General features: G+C 46.7%; 1 protein-coding gene across 5 annotated transcripts in view; it reads left to right on the top strand.

Moving 5' to 3' along the window:
• LOC1273332 (hemicentin-1) overlaps window positions 1-17,878 on the top strand; it is a 96,679-nt gene that overhangs the window by 45,883 nt on the left and 32,918 nt on the right. For all 5 annotated transcript variants that reach the window (XM_061643728.1, XM_061643726.1, XM_061643729.1 and 2 more), the window contains exon 3: window positions 13,315-13,431. In XM_061643728.1, coding sequence (XP_061499712.1) covers window positions 13,315-13,431 — 117 coding nt within the window. The remainder of the gene's footprint in view (window positions 1-13,314; window positions 13,432-17,878) is intronic.

Here is a 17,878-nt window from a genome sequence, read left to right as displayed (position 1 = left end):
GGATTACGAAACGAAAAGTTCGACAATGTTTTAAGCTCCGCATCCCGAGGCCGAGATAAATAGTAGAGGGTTTGGTACTAAATCCTAACTACCAGCTGGGGGAACCATGAACCAAGAAGAAGAGATGCAACCGTGGATGCAGATTTCCCATATCTTGAACATATTTTCTGGCTCGCTTGCTTAAGAGGTATTATGTGCTCAGGGAAATTGAAAACCGAACCAAGTGCGAGTGGAAAGTCATCAGGATGATGCATTTTCGGAGCACACTCTGTCCCACGGTGGTGAAGCCAAACTGCAGCAACATTCTTGACATATCTACCCAGTACTACGCTTGCTAATGCAAACTTTGTAATCCAACTTTGTCAAAGCCCTTACCGTACGGGAATGGAGAAGGGAAAGAGATGAGTGAACTCGATGGGGGATAAAATTTATGAGCCCGACATAGAGAGGCATAACTATTTGGAAAATGAAAAATAACTCATCCCCAACAGGCACGACAAGCAATGGCACGGCGCACTGCCAAGTTCTCTGCCACTCGGTGGTATAAAACAAAAAAGCAAGCACAAAATACGAACCCTGCACGGCCGGGGAATAAATGAGAACAAATTCGTTTATCAATTATGAGATCACTTGAAACTTGCGCAAGCAGCGGCAAATTCTTGGCCCCTCATTTTTCCCATTAACTGCTAACTTCATGTGCAGAGGAGAGGATCCCTCCCTGGCGTCCTCTTTGCCAGATCTACACATTACGGCTGCCAAAACAATTGGGCAAAGTTTCGCGCAAAGATTGCACCATTAAACATGACAATGAAATTGCACCCCAAGGCCCACTCGGCTGGTGGGCTGTGGACGAAGCGGGTAGGTGCTTGCTGATTTTAGCGCTATTTAGCATCGATTGTTTCGTGTACCCGAGCATGTCGGGTGGCGTAAAAACATCTGCAAATGGGCCACGGCTCTACGCCCTTTGCCCTTTTTGTTGCGTTGGACGGACGGCGGAATGCCCGGGCCTGGGGGAAAGTGTTCCCGATGGTTGTTAAAATTCTTAAAACTGTGAAACAATGGGCTGCGAAAGTCGGAGTGGCAGAGGGAAGCCCTACTGCTGGGTGACCTCTGGTGAAGCTTTTGCATTAGCGATTGACATTTACGGTGACATTTTGTGCCCTCGGATGTGATGCAGGGTAGTTTTGATTCATTTTATAATTTTGTGTCAGTTTAGTTTGGCTTGGCTTCCTGTCCTTTTAAGTAAAGCTATTTCTTTGTTGTTGAAAACAATATCGTAATAAGCCCAAAGTGAACTTATAACAAATATAAAAAAGCTCATATTGGCAGGTTATTTTCACGGTATCAAGTTATTTCTGCAAAAGTAATAGATCAACAGATACTTAAATGGTTCATTGAACTCCCTCTAACCTCATGTTCGCTAGAATAGGACGTGATAAAAATAATTCATTAGAAGCTAAAATATACATTCCTGGGAAAATCATACCTGCGCTAATGATGGCTCTTATTAATGATAAGCCCATCCTCACGCCTTACCATTTCCAGCAAATTTGCTGCTGTGTTGCAGATAAATGACCAATAATTAGCATCGATCACACCATGCAAAAGCAAGGCGGAACCCTCCCTCCAGTAGAGTGGGAGAGACAGAGCATAGAAGGAGATAGAGCGATAACCTGTGAGCCAAAATAAATAACGGCCCATTGGCAGCTGTGTTCGAGAAAGTTTCCCCCACGCGCCTCAATCGGTCCGATCGAAGATGCAGAAAGGACGTAAAGTAATCGAGTCTTTCAGCAAGTTACCGCTGGTGCCACGTTGCCACGGCCAGCACGAGCCGTAAACTTCGAGCAGTAATCGTCTCCATCCACATGTAGCCCGAGTCGAATGCGGTCCGCTTAAGTAGTCGGAACCGGATAGACAAGTCGAACAAAACTTCCACTCATCGGTTGCTTGCGGTTTTGCCTCGCTCTAGTGTTGCAGCTGCTGGACGAACCGAGATGCCAGGGATGGCAATTTCTCCGCTCGGTTCGATTGCCAAACGAACAACAACTGTCGAGAAACGGTATCAGATGTAGTTGCCGTTTCGCGTCGCACACTGTTACTCTTTTCTTCTTCTTCTTCTTGCTGTCCATTGTTGCTTGATGCTGCCATTTCACTCCACTTTGCTACCGTTTTTCTTTATTGGAAAAGTTTTAACAAGGCATCAAGCGATACAGGAGATTGTGAAGATTGCTTTTCCCTGCCCTTCCTTTACACAAGTTTTGTTTTTACTGGACGCACAATGCTGGACGAGTGAAAGTATTTATGAAGTAAACTTAATCTATCGCTGCTAGCGTGCCGTTAGCTAACGACCAGAGAAGGGGGTGCTCGACCCGAGCCCGACAAAGCAGCGGCCATATTGTAGCACTTGTTTGCAACGACCTGGTAAGCTGTGATTGCCTGGCGAGTGCAATTGCTACAACTGCAGCTTCATTGTGGTCGCTAAGAAACTGGAAAGAAATCAATTAATTTATTTCCTTCGCTTAACAAAGAAATACAAGTATTATAAATTCCTTCTTCACCTGCTATCCGACCGGTATGGATTGCAACAAAAATCGAGAAAGAAAGTCAAAACTAATAAACTTTTAAAGAACCTTTCTCCAGCACCACTTGGTATGATGATAAATTGAACATTATGACGGTGGGTGTGAGACGAATTGGCCGTTCACTACATTGGCCGTACTGGAGCGCAAGAGAAGAAAAGAACCCACTGCTCCTACCTCAGCAGAGATAAACAGAAGCAACTGATGCAGAAGCAATACCCTCCACCGGACGGAGCCTGAGCTCCATCGCTAGATTGAATTGCAGAATCAAAAATGCGAAAATGATTGCGGGCAAATAATCCTCTAGCCAACGACGCAGAATGCCGAGCGCTCGATCGAAACGAACCGCTTCGCGATGCTGAACCGATCGAGTCTCGTGGTGGGTTTTGTTTCGCTGGCACGCAAGACAACGCTTCCCACACTGGTTGGATGATGTTCAACCCTAATCCATACTGCAGCAAAGCAGGCTCTACGAGCTTTCCGTTACCGGGGTGGTGATATTTGTTCCACGGTTTCTTCGTTACTTTAAGTGCCACATGTTTTGAAGTAGCCTTCTCTTCCTCTGAACTGAGCGAAACGCGGCGAGCGAGCAAGGACCAGCAACAAAAGGAGAGGACGGGCGGATGAGTGAAAACGAAAACCGAACGCACTTGGGCTAGCTCCCGATAGTGAAGCTGGCCTTATCTGCACAACCACTCCTCGCAGCAGTTGGGTTAGTGTGGTCGTGGGTTTTGTTGGTCGTCCTTTTTCGCTTACACAATCCCGCCAGAACCAAATTGAATTGTCGTCAGATGGGACTAGATGGGTGTACTTGTGTGTGGTGTTTGGCTGGTAATAGAATTTTCGCAACCAGTGTTTGCCGGTTTCCATTTCGTGATTTGGGTTGTGCTTGTGTCACATTGAACGTGTCCCTACCATTTTGGCACTTCCTATTCTTACGCTACCATTCACCGCCCAATCGAACTCTCTCAAGCAATAGCAAGTGAATAGCAGCAGCACTTTTGTTGATTCGACTCTTCAGTTTACTATGGCCGCTGGCACGATGGACCAGCGGTTGTCCCTTGCTGTAACTGGATTGATAGCTCGCCAGTACCAGTGAGTTTACCATTAACCCATATTGGCCGATTAAAATGTTCCACAAACTCTCTCCGTTTGGAATGCATCGGAAATGTGCACTGATGCACAGCCAATTGTCCATGGAGCGTAGGGTGACGGTGTATGAGTAGAAGTCCAATGAAAACAATATTAATTGCTATAATTATCACAACGTGTGGTCGGACCGCGCAAGCCGTGCATCATAAATTGATTAAATGCCATGAATATGCATGATTTATCGCTGATGTTACTGTGAAAATGAAAGAAAGAAAAAAAAAACACCGGTCAACCACCTCTCACCCCGCAATCACGGTGCATACATTTCCGATGCAGTGTTTGTGCGATTTTCTTTTCACCTTTTAGCCTTTCCAGGCCAATTTTAATGCTCGGTCCCTTTTCGCTGGGTGGGATTTTTTTTGCACTCTGCACTCTGTGATGCCCTGTTGTCGTTGCCCTTTCCGAAACATGCCACGGATGTGGGGGATGGTAAATTAAATTTACTCCTCCACTTTGCTCCGCTCAATCCACCCGCACCGATCTGCTGACCCGTGGCGTGAATATAAATATTTCATTGCGTTTAAATTTCTTCCCGACCGGTGGTCGAGGGCCGGCGAGCGGTGTGGAAGGATGCATCCCGCGATGCAATCGGTAAGCCACGAAGAATTTAATACTGAAACATTCATGGTTTGCAGTGAGCCATAAACAGCGGGAAACATGGTGAGAGGGGGGGAGGGTGTCTTAAATCGTTCAGACCGATTGTGGTTTCACTTCGTTAAGGCAGGTTTTTAATGTTGAACGGAGAGTTTTGGTTGTTTTAGTTCAGTTTGTTGTGAAAATACACCATCAGGATGGTGTACATCATGCATGATATTGTTCTTTATGCGACAATTGTAATAGTTTTATTTTATTATTACGGCGTTCGCTTTTATTCCTGCATGTTGGGTTTGTTTGCGAAAGGAAACCAAAAGAAAAAATAACCAGAACGAATCGCAGATTCAGCAACTAGTATGCGAACGAAGCATGTTCAGCAATTTAATTTATATGAAAAACACACCCACCAGCTTTCCCCTGGTTTATTTTTTCCTCCCCACTAAGAAGATACCTCTCAAAGCAATCCAAATTAGCATACCGTATGAGTGTCTGTGTACGCGTGTACGCGGTTGCACGTGTGCGTCTGGGAAAAAGTGGTTGCTTCATTTGAATATTTTGTTTCAATTAGAACGTGACACGGTTTTGCCTACCGGGCACCGGGTCGTGACATGCGATTAAAATTAGTCCACTTGTTTTTGATTTGCCTGTGTGGTCTCCTTTTTTTCTCTCCCTCCCCACCTGGCTACTGCTGTTTCCCCGCTTCCCACCCTAACGGAGCCACCTCATTCTTATGATCTCCATTTTCTGATGTTTGGGAGTTTAGCGTCCGCAGCCCATTTGCGTTCGGGTGGAGCGAATAGCGCAACAGCGAAGAACAGCAAATGTGTGAAATAAATAATGAATAATGAAATGGAGGATTTCAAATTCATTGCCTGCTCGCAGTTGTGGAAACGGTGAGATAATTATACTGCTGACAGTGCGGGTCACGGAAGCTTAGGAGAAAGGTTTAACCGCTGACAGTGCGTGAATTTAGAAGGAAATTAACATGTTTAATTAAAACACTTGCTTTGACGGAGTTAGCGCGAATAGAACAAAGATCTGCACATCCCCTTTCCATTGGAAGCCGCGTTGATGTACAGATTTTAAATCACATACATTGCCTCACACATAACATATCACATTGCTTCATAGAATTTATTTAAAGAGTTTTGGATGCTTGTTACTCTTGAGTTTGGAAGAGGCTCTAATGATGATACATTGTTAACCTCAAACACCAAACGGTTCAAGAATCGGTTTAAGAATGATGATGAAATATAGAGTCACTATTGCTCCTTGTTGAATATTTCAATTATTAAATACCTCATTGCTTTTCTACTCAGCTAAACAAATATGAGTTTTGTCGTTCAAACGGATTTAATACTGCGGACAAGACATGTTTTCTTCCATACGTTTTGCAATTGCCATCTGATGCTTGTGGAACATTTCTAATCCCATCCGTATTTTCCCAAACTCAACATTTCCTACGACTGCTTCCTCGTGATATGAACAAGCAGGCAACAAAAAAAACAACACACACACAAGCAAAAACCTTTGATTTGATTCAGCTCATGAAACGTTGATGCGAAAGCTGCATCAGAAATCAGCCACACAAAAATCCAAGTGCCTGCAGTTGAAGGACCAATTCCAATTTAGTCAAACGTTATTTTGCTGCCGTGTTTGCTGAGTGAGCTTCAACTGCAGCAAGCTTTTGATCGGATCTTCCCGAATCGATGCGGGTTAGTACTGCAGGTGGATTCTGCTGCCGAGATTCTATTCTGCTCGATTCACCTTTCCGTAAAGCGTAAGTCACCGTTGCCGTCCGCTTAGGTTCGAGATCTGTACAGCCAGCAGAAGTGAAATCACTTATTGTAGAATTGATTGTTACAATACTTCAAGAAGATCGTTTCTTTTTGAAGCGAATTCTTGCTGGTGAGGGTTTCTCAGGGCAATTCAAGAAATCATCTCACGTCCATTCATAGTCTACTGATGAAGACGAAGATAGAACCGTTCTTCCACCAAACGGGAAACGAGATCAGTGGCAGGTATGGGTGGCCTCTTCCCGGGAACGCGGGTTTGCTAGGTCGGCACTTACTTCGAGAGTGTTGTCGTCGATGTTTTATTATTGAAGAATATCGCCCGCTATACAAGCAGGAGCCGCTTCGGCAACGGTAGAGCAATTATTGTTGTTCCGCAAACTATGCTCCACTTTCGTCGATTTTTCGAAATCCTACTTAAAACAATCCCTCTCCTACCACCAGCGAGGGTGGCAGAAACCACCCGGCACCAGAAAGGCCATTAAAGCGCTCATTGTAACCGCCACCAAGACGCTCTTTGATATCGCTTGATCCACCCTTGGCTTTACATCGCATTTGGTCCGGGCTTAAGCGCTTCCGATGGGCTGTTATTGTTTTACTTTCAGAATTCTGAAGTCGCGATACCACAAAAGGGGTGGAGGAAGTAAGGAAGGTGGTGGGTTGGTGCTTTGACTTCATTTTCACGTCGGCAATCCGGCTAATCCGCAGCTTTGCACAGTTTGCGTCTGTTTCCATTTTCCATTTGAATAGACAACTTTCGGCAATGACGCTGTTACCACACTATCCATCTTGACCCAGCAGATATGAGGGAAGGTTGGAGGGGAGGTGGAAAAGTATTTGGAAAACTGGGAATAAATAACGTTAATGGTACGCCAGTAAGAGGAAGAAGCAACGGCAATGTGTTTAGTACAATTAACGGGCACTTGTCTGATTCCGTTCTTATACAATGGTTGTTTTATGCAAATTTTGTGGCTTATTCTAAGGTTAATATCTTTATTTGCTTCTTCTTTTATCAATTCAGAACCTTAAGGTTTTTATTTTAATAATCAGTTTTTATTCTTTACTTATCGAACAATCGCGGTCAAGAATAACTTCATCAGTCACTAATCCTACACTGATCGCGCAACACTAATCACACTTTTCTTATCACCCAACTTCACAACACGCTCGCAGTGCGGCTCGAGCGCGTTCAGCACCATCTTCCTCCCAACCCTCACGCTCACAGCCACAGATTTAAATATTCATTCACTTTTACACAAATCAGCGACTCGGGCGAGGATTAAGCGGCTTGAGCAGCGCCGGCCTGCGGGAAGCAGCATGCAAGCGGACGTTTTTCGGCTGTCCCATCTCCATCTGGCCGGAAGAGATTTCCGGGCGGCCCGGAAGATTTAAAATATAATGAAGTTAGGCAATTCATACCGCATGGCAGCAGAGCTCGCGGCATGGCCCGAAAGTACCCCAAACAGGCGTGGGGGTTGGAACGGGAAACGGAACCTATCATTACGGTCACCCCCCAGGCAACATTCGTCGTGCTTCACAGCATCCCTTCCAGAGCGCGGTGCTACGTGTTTTGTCCGGAAAAACCACACCTGCCAACGGCAGAATAAGGAAAAGCAGAGGTGTGTGTATGGGTGTGAGTCAAGGAGGCATAAAAATATGCTTCATGCGCGTACAAAAGGCCCGTCGCTCGTCTCTGCTTAACGGGAAGAAAAAGAGCAGAAAAATCGCGCGCATACACACAACTGTTAGCTGCCATCTTTTTTGGGGCGCGGGGTGGGAACGATTTTCGCGCTTCTTATTATTATTATATCGTAGAATTTATGAGATAATTAAACTTTGTGAACGATAACCACATTTTGCGGAATCCGGCTACTGCCACCACTGGCATCGCCTCGTCCTCCGCCACCGAATGTGCGAAACTCGGAATAAACTCCTCACGCTTTTCCCAATGTTTTGCCACGCCATGGCAGCGTCTTATCCGGTGATAAGGGACGGGGATGATTTCCGGCTGCCAGTGAACAATATTGCACGACGAATGGGATGGGCTGGGCTGGGAGCAAGTGCCAAGAAACAGGCTCGTTTACGGGCTGATTTATCGTTGACACGACCCGTCACGCCAGACGGGTGCAGCGACTGTACATGAACCTGACAGTTCTTTATTTTTCGACCCCTGCGCTCTACCCTGCGCTGCCTTCGCATTAATTTGGTTACGCTAAAATGGGAAGGAAAATAACTTTTCCCTCGGAACCTTGCTTGTGTGTGTGTGTGTGTGTGTTGAGCTATAGAAAACTCGCTATTTTTACGACGCACTAGCACCCAACCGCTGGCAAAATGCATTACACCCACCCACCACGCCCAAGCTCATTTTTTAGCGACTCATTAACAACTTCCATCGAATTAGTTGCTGGCGGAAAAATGTTGATCGCTTTTCGCAATTCCACCCCCAAACGGTAATCGGTGGGTGGAACAAGCTTTAATCCGGGCATTTTCATCGCTACGGCTGAAGCTGATAATCGCCAGCATAAACCGTCGTATTAATGCAATTAAAATCCACTCTCGCGAGCATCTGAAATAGCGCCCGTGTTTGCATCGGCCGCTTCGCGCAGCTTTTATCTTAATTGCACCTCTAGATGCGTCCTGTGTCCACAACTCTGTGTGTATGTGTGAGTTTTAAGCGGTTAATAAAATTTTCATAATTCCAGACATGATTCAATTCTCAGTCGGGGCCTGAGATTCCTTCCGGGCGACTGATTCGGGCGTGTGGCACACAAGGCTATGGCGGCCATATGCCTGCGCGTTACGGTCTGCTAACTTTGTGCAAATTCAATCCGCTTGCCGTGCCGGCTGGCCTTAGGAGACTCATCAGGAGAGTGAGAGTTGGAGGATAACGCTTTCGCTTCGCGCAAAAAGGAGTGCACGGGAATTGTCGCGCACAATATTATGCCCATCAGCCCAATGACAGCGAGTCTCACGGCTGGAGCACAGATGAGGGTAATAATACTGATGATGCTGATGGTGATGGGCTTTGGAGTTGGCGTATGGGCCGCAGGCGACACTTTTTAAATGTCAGGCAATGCGGTGGTGAAAGCTGGTAGGAAATGGTTGTGCAAGAGGCAGAAGTAAAAAAAAAGAACGAACACGAACGAAAGCCATTTGCCGTCACTGAAGTGATGCAGCATCGTTTGATGTTGCAAAGCGCTTGTGCCGCTTATGGATTTCTATCCCCCTCTGGCAGCATTCCCGTAATGGTGAAGCGAGGAAAATGTCTCATTACGAATGGTTATGTCAGCTTTCGGGTTCGTTAAAAGCTTAATTCTCTCCATGCCATGCCTCGGTAAGTGTGTGTGTGTGTGTCTCCCTGCTATCGCTAGCCTGGCTGAAACGCTTTCCTATGGTCGGAGGGTGGACAACGATCGGGTTGATTAAAATCGAATGGCCAACGGCATCGCCGGGCGGACGACGAGCAACAAAGCAAAAATTCAATAGCGAAAAGCTTTTAAAATGTTCACACACACATTAAAGCGTACTGGTGCACACACACACACCCAGGCACACATACACACGTGTTTGTAATGTTTGTTTTTGTAATTAGAAAACTATTTTCCGTTCTCCTCCCCCTGTTCGACCTGACAGGCACGCTAATCCCTTGCCTCGCAGTGTCAGTATCTGCTTTCACCCACCCAGAAGTACTCGGCTGCGCTCTCACTCCTGCCCACCCACCGTGGGCCGACGGTGTATGGTTTTCCCATTTTAAAAGCAGCTTCAATCGACAGCAGATGGTGAAAGCGATAGCGCCCGGGCCCATATGGCTGTGCGAGCAAACGATGTTAAAGCGCTCTTTTCAGGACATAATAAGACGCAGCGAAAGCAAATGGTTCGGTGGGTTGCTTTTCCGCCGTGCCTTACGATTGTGTGGCACAGCATGTATGTGTATGTTTATTTTTAGAGCCCGCTTTGCATAATTTCGCAAACAACCAGCCGGGGGACACATGAGCGGGATTGTTTCGCTGGGAGCCGTGTTTTTCCACGGAACTGTCGGTTAAACGATTACAATTAAGGGCGAAATGATTATTGCCTACGGAATGTTCATGTGGAGCCCGGCAAGAGGCAGCTAATGGTTGTCACTGTTTTTGCATCGATTGCGCGAGCCGACACAATCAGTACGGTACGGTGGATCGTTTGAGCGATGCTGAGCTTGATGTGCTGTCTTATGAACGATGGAAATCGAAGAATTTTCATTTTTAATTGCCTGGAAAGCAGTTTTAAGCTGCATTCGAGCACTTGTTGGTAGACGAATGGCAGGGAGTACCGTTCCACGTGTGACTGAAAGCAAACAGCAATTAGATTACCTTCTCGTTCTTTTTTTTTACGAAACAGGATGACACCAAATTAGCTCACGAACAACTCCTCCCGAGGGGAGTGCGGAAGGCTTGATGAAAGTGAAAACGATTTCACATTCTTCGTGGCTCATTTGCTTCTTGCGGTTAGCATGGTTCTCCCTTTAACTCAACAAACATCATCCGGGCTGTGCATGGCTGTGGTATAACTTCAAAAACCTCCATCCCAAAAAATCGACACCGACCGACTCGGTGCCAATTCCCCAAGGGCAACAACTGGGACGGCTCCTGAGTACGGGAGCTCTGAAATTTATGACACTCATTTCATATGCTACCGGCGTACCGACGCGATGGCCCTGTCCCGTTTCAGTCTGATGGGAAATGATGCCCGCTGGCTACGGGCTGCGGAGTGAAGGAATTCTGGGAAAAACTCTGAATTCTGCAATCTTCGGCATCGAAGCAAGAAACCAAACACGACTGGCAGAAGGGGACCAAATCTCTTCACACAGTTCGCAATACCCTAAAGGAAAAGGAATCCATGAAGTTAGCCGAGTGAAGCTGTCTCAAGCAAATAGAAAAGAAAGGGGTTTGAAGCACCATACATCCTACGGTCCTTTGGGAGATAGTTTGTTGAATGGGAGTTTGTTTCAGTTTGGATATGGATTTCATAGAAGCAAAAGTAAGATAAATCATCACACATAAGCACACTATTATGCAATTGTTTCAAAACCATTGCAACATGCTGACGTTTGCTTTATAGATATTGTTATGTCTTCAATTTTTTCACCCTAAAACTGTCATTAATCATGCACCTACTGAGCGTGAGTAAGCAATCTAAACCACTAAAAAAAAGAAGCTTTCGCTCCAAATTCCCTAAATTCGATTGAGCGAACCTTTTGAACCTGCAGGCTTAGCGCCCTGCTGTTGAAATCCGTTAACGATGTAAGCGGTGCAAGCCACTGTAAAGTAATTTGTGTGCTTACCACTACTGCCACCAACGCCTGACGAGACAGCCGGGGCTAGGTTGGGGACGCATTTAGGACGTGCTCTGAAAGCGACGTTTTTCACCGACAGGCAGTTTCGCAAAACCCTTCCGGAACAGGTACATCCGCAGACCCGCAGTAATGTTGCTGCCTGATGCTGCCACAACGGAGCATAGCTCCACACGCCACTCACCAGCGTACGGCGTTTTCTCTTCAAAGCGATGAACCTGATCCCGGTGCCTTCGTGAGCAACCCGATACCCCGGGTGCGTCAAACCGGGTGGAAAACTCCACCTGTCATGGCATGGCAAACACAATTATAATCCACACTCGCCTGCCAAGGCCAACGAAGTGTTGTGCTTCGCGTCGTGTCTTCTTGCCGCTCTGGAGGAAGCATCTGTGGTGCGGTTTCGGGCGAAGCTCACCGTGTGCTCGGCACGACTCGGCACATTAGACGGTGTGGTGTGTTGCTGGCCGTATGCGAGACTGTGGTTGAACCAGGGCCGACCGGGATCTTTTACAAAATCAACCAACTTAAACGGGTTATAAATAGATTTATCTTCTGCAAATGTCTCGACGAAGGGTGTGTGTGTCGTAAAACAATGCGATGATTCCACATTTCCTGTGGGTTCAGCTCCGCTTTGGGATGGTGTTAAATAGTATTCATTTGGTTTTTTTGACACACGTGTCACCAATATTTTCTAAGAAATTAGCTCAAATTAAATTCGAATGCAAAAGAACTTTAACTTGCTGTTATTGAATTAAACGTGAAACTTTAAGTCCTACAGGACACGCTGAAAGAGATGCATAAAGCGATATCAGTATTTTTTCTACCTAACTCCACAAAGCAAGCAGCTAAATCTTGCTCATGCTTCCCACCAATCATGCCCGACCTGAGCTAAGCCAACCGGGCACCAAACTAAGCCGGCCAATTAATATGAGAGCCCAAAACTTTCCCGTCGGAGGGAGTATGCGCTCGGATGAATAATTTTCGCCAAGTGCCATTTATTATTCACCCTCTAGCTCTAGCTTTTCCTTCTGGCCGGACTGCCGGACAGCTAGCTACCGGGGCTCTGGTGCATGTGGTCCGATACTGGTGGCAAAGGATATTGCATCAGATTTCAGAACCTCACCGAAAGCTTTACTGTTTCGGGGAGGAAGAAAAGGAAAAGTTTTCCAGTTTTCTCGTGCCCATTTCTTTCTTGCATCGCTTCGCCAGCACCTCCAGAACATCGTGGCGAACGATGACCACCTTCGTTAGTGCAGCTCCGGTTTTGTGCATAAGTTGGAAAAACTATCTTCGTGCGGGATTGGGATGGGGATTGAGGGAAACGCCAAAAGCAGAGCTAAGAATAGAAGCGATAGAAGAACGATAATTCTGATGGCCTGATTCTGTTCGGGGAAGTATCACCAGACAGAGCCGGGTAGCGAGTGTGCTTGAGTTGGGCAGAACGAAAACGGAAAACGAAAAACGACACGACCGTGAGGAGCTTTTCAAGCTCAATTGCAAGCTATTCAGAGCCTCTTATATCACCAATTAAAAATGGGTATAAATTATTCAGCAAGAGAGTGCAAGGAAAGCAAAGTTTTTCCCACCGAACAAGCCAATCTGAGGAAAAGTATATCTCTCTTTCTCTCAACCTTAGCTCGGATGGGTCACGCAAGCTGCAGGGTGTGGTTAACTTGAATATCTGTTCGTTATATTAAAAATGCAATGATAAGTTTTGTTCCAATCCTGACTTGAAAGAAGCAAAAAGAACACATACACACACCTGCAAGTAAAGCAGGTGCCTTAAACCATGCACACGAACTTTAAGCACTGACGCCTTCAATCACGTTCTAATGGGTTTCCCCACTCTTCCCGATGTCTTTCGCAGGTGAAGCAGCTAGTCAGATACTCAACAAAGCGGAACCACTATTCATCTCCAGATCGGAAGCATTCAAGTTCGCTGTCGGCGATACGATTACACTGCCCTGCGAAGTAGCCTCTCCAGGTAAGGAGCAGAACAGAAACCTGAACCTCCAGCCGCAGCCACACTGACAATGCTCACACTTCAAGCACCGAGCATAGCTTCTCGAGCAGTCGTTGTGCCCAAAAAATCCCCCACTGCACCGCTCTCGCCAACGCGGCACACCAATCGCCCCAACGAATGGCGATTCATTTCTTAGATTATTTTTTATTCCACTACGGGCGGGAGACCTCCCCAGGGGAGCCATAACTATGTGGAAATTATCCACAGGAGTGCTCGGTTGGCCCATCCTTTTCGTGTTCGAGAGGGCGGAAAAGAACCACTGCGAAAGAAAAAAAACCGATCAACCACCAAACAGCTTATTGAGGGCTGAGGCCCTACCTTCGTCCTTCCAAACCGCCTAATTTGTACCAGAACTCTTCCACGGGCTATGCTGCCCAGCGCGTTCACGTAGGGTTTTATGAGACCTGCAGTGGTCAAGCGAACCCATATGCGGGGTACGCCAAGCCAAGGGTATGCTGTGAGGCTTAGAATTGAGCCAAATAAAACACAAATTGATTTATCCCTCTTTTTTGTGTGTTGCTCCTGCTGTGCCGTTTGTTCTCGTAGGCGCACATTCGCTCTGGAGGATAAGGGACAACCATCCCAAGGGAGATTGGGAAGGGGGAAATCCTTTTTTTTGTTGGTGCTGGTAGTGCGTTGATGCTACGTGCGGTACATTAAAGCAAGGTGAGCACAATCCAGACACACACAAAATCGCAATCTCTCAAACATGATCAAACGGAGCAAAACGGGCTGGCAGAAAGCGGAGGGTACGCGGACTGTCCGTGCTAGAGGTTTTATTACATTATGAAACATATTTTTCTTGCGATCCAAGCCCGAAAAGGGGCTGTATTTGTAAAGGGGATTTCCACTCCAAAGGCATTCATTCTTCGGGGTTGGCTTTTGTTTTTGCGTTTTTGTGTGCGGCTGGACTGAAACAAAGAGTGGGTTTAAACCATTTTTTGGCAAGGATATCTTTTGATCCCTTTCTGTTCGCCCTCAAACAGGTTATTTAGCCATTTTTTGGACCAAGAATTCACTTCTTTTACGGGGCTCATTCAGGTTTTACGCAAAAAAGCAAAGCAAATTGCTCGAAAGCACAGCAAAGAAATGCCGTAACCTGGTTGGCTGAAGCGTTGTTTATTAATCGACGAATGGGGCTGGGCAAATTGAGAAACCGAAACCCATCCCTATGCCACAGTTTCGCCTTTCAGCAGCTCAAAGCTCACAGCTCATTGTGCTAGCTTTAAAGCCGCACAAAAAACCGGTCTGCCAAAATTGGTCTGCCCCACAGCAGTCACAAAAGCAAACACAGCTCAACCCGACGACTGTCAATAAAACAAAGCAATTGCTGGGGCAGTAAATCAATCGGGCAATCGGGTCGAGAGGCTCCAAACCCCGAACCCCACCGCTGCATTGTTTGAGCATTATAACTTTAAACCCCTTTGCCCCAGCAAACAGCGCCATGCCATTGAACTGTTTATGGTGCAGTTAAATGGAAAATAAATTACAACTCTTCTCAGTTATCTGGGACGTTCCGGGGACGTTGAAGACGCGCGTCCCGTTCCCGTGCGGTGTGAGCGTGAGAAATGTCCACGGTCCGGGTGAAAAAGCCACAGCACCTCGACACACAAATCCAAAACCTCGCCCAGCACCGCGGGCGGGATCCTGCGGGAACCGATCAATATTTAATGTCATCGTTATGGATGGCAAATTTATAGCGACGGTGGAATTCGAAACCACGACCAACCTTCACCTCCCTGTTCCAGCGGCCTCAAGCCGTGGAAGAATGGTTTCGTTTGATTTTGTTTGGTTTCAACTGGCGGAAAGGACCGACCAGGCCCCGGTTTGTGCGGTTTGTCGTCCGTGCCCGGTGGGTGGGATGGTGAAATTTGTCATATTTTTGAATTCATAGCTGTCGTTGGCTTCTGACTGGTGACGAAGGATGACGGTGACGGAAGGCGGCGGGACAGTGCGGGAGTCTGCTGCAACATTGATGAGGTGGAGATATTTGTTTTTCCTTTTGTGCGGTGTTGTACAAAACATTCAGTCCGCTGCCGCGTTCTACCCCAACTAAAAACGGCGCTCTCCTGCAACAAGCGGCCTCACCCGTACAAGCTACTGCTGCCGTAGCTTTAGACTCAAAGGAAAACAGGATAGGCGGGGGGAAAAATTATTCATTGACCAGCGCAAACCAAAGCAACGGTGCCAACCAGTGAAATCGATCGAATCCGCTGTTTGTGCTGGTGTCTGGAGGCAATAAATTTTCCCTCGCACACAACGCTAATATGCAACAATACACCGTTGTGCGCTTGTTGTGCCCGGTTGACCATTGGGCAAAACAAGCAAAATAAAGAGCTACGGTACGATACAGGCCAGCGGTTCGATGGTGGAATGTTTTGCTGTAACGCGCTGAACCGGTGGAAAAGCGGGAAGTGAAAATTTGTTTGCGATCAAGCGTAACAAAATAGAAAGCGCCATTCGCGATCAATAAGTAAGGACGGGGTTTGGCTTTTTTTTTAGGCGAAACAATATGTTGGCAGCACCGCAACATATTGATCAGCGGCGGAATGTTCGTGCTTTTTGTGTGAGGGATCAGTTGCAGCGTTCATTTTAATTTTGGCGATTGGAAATTTGCCAATCTTTCGTTATCTCTACCTAAATAACATGAGAATAGTATATATTAATACATGATAGAATTGCATCTAATGAACATTAAATGAATAACGCTACAGCCGTAAACTTTTTCTCGACCTGAATGATATCGTTTTGAAGCTTACCGCACCTTTTTTTTCACTGAAAGATATTCATTAGTCACTGTGACTATGGCAAACCATTCTCGTCGTTCTATTTGTAACATTCTGGTTCGCGAACGTCCCCCACCGTGTGTGTTATGTTTGAGCAAAATTACAATACAACAATGTTGAGCTTGCTAACCTATCTAACCTCCGAGCCCATCTATTATCATCGACCACCACCACCAACAGGCGTACCATGGCCGTATAATAATATTAATTTGCCCTGCTTGTTTTCGTTTGCAACTCGAGCAGCGTCCCCGACTTATTAGACGAGAATAAATCAGTGCTCTACAGGTGATGTATGAACCGGGGCCGTACCAAGAACTCACGGTATGTTCTGCATTACCGATACATGGTTACACCTGTGTGCCGAGCGAGATAGAGAAAGCGAATGATACAGTGAGAGCGAGAGAGAGAGAGAGAGAGAGAGAGAGAAAGAGAGAGAGAGATATGCACACTTTATAAATGGCAGCGTGAGCCAAAGGTCAGCCGAGCCGGTCGACACTTCAACCATCCGCATGCCCAGTAATCAGCGGCCATTCATCAAATCCCCGCAACGGGCAAACACGGCCCAAGCCACAGCCGGGCCAGCGGAAAGATACACATCCGATTGCAAAGCCCGAGGCGAACCGCTTCCTGTTGCCTTCCACGAACGCTCCCCCTTTCCGTCCGAGCGAACGGCCGATCCTGATGCGCCCTGATCCTGACCTATTGCTAACGACATTAATCGATTTGCTTTGACAGTTGGACATCGAGCGCACACAGAAGGCGATAACTGTCGTGGAATCGAATGGTCGGCCCAACCCGGGGCGGGAGTGTTTCCGACCCTGTGGCCGAGTTTATTTTGATTGCAAATTCAATCAATATCCCGCTGCGGGGGTGCAGGACGCGTGGTTGCCACAAGCCAGATCGACACACTTTCGGTGAAAAGGTGCAACAACCGAGCATGGACGGGATGAAGTGAAAATGGTAATGATGGGTTATAAGCAGCCATCGGCAGCAGAACAATTGTGCGACAAAACTGTGTGGCGAACTGTCATAGACACTATAACTTGCTGGGTTGGAAAGGAGTTAGTTGAACTGCAATACGATGTCTTCTTGGGAGTGCTGAATTGGTCGAAAGTGAAAGTCCATTACTACATTATTATTTTGCAATAAATGTATCAACCTCAATAATTCCTGTCCAATCCAGTAGCTGCAAGAATGACAAGGATGGATCGCATCCGCACATCACATCAGGCCACCATCAAGTTGACGCATCGAAAAGGTCCATTCCAAACGTATCCACGATCAGTCCAATTTAATAATCCCTTTTTAATAAACCCACGTTCTTTGCCGCTCTCCGGGCTCATCCTTGGCCAACCTTGCCGTTACCTTGACGTCAATGGCAATACCGTGCGCTCTGTTCATAATTCAAAAGGACACTGTCCCTCCTGCTGGCACTGCACCGTGCCAGCGCGAAATTGGAATGACCTTTTTTATCGATTCTGCCCGGTGCCGGTCAAAACGACTACGACGACGACCGTGCGCAACCCCTAGCTCGTGGTACAATTATTTATGACAATCAATCAACGACAGGCACAGCCAAACCGCACCGTCAATAACGCCGATGACGCCGATGAGCTACATGC

The sequence above is a fragment of the Anopheles gambiae genome, chromosome 2 (genome assembly GCF_943734735.2).
Source record: "Anopheles gambiae chromosome 2, idAnoGambNW_F1_1, whole genome shotgun sequence".
Taxonomy (NCBI): Eukaryota; Metazoa; Arthropoda; class Insecta; order Diptera; family Culicidae; genus Anopheles; species Anopheles gambiae.
The sequence above is the reverse complement of the archived record's forward strand: the minus strand, read 5'-3'. Positions and strand labels throughout refer to the sequence as shown.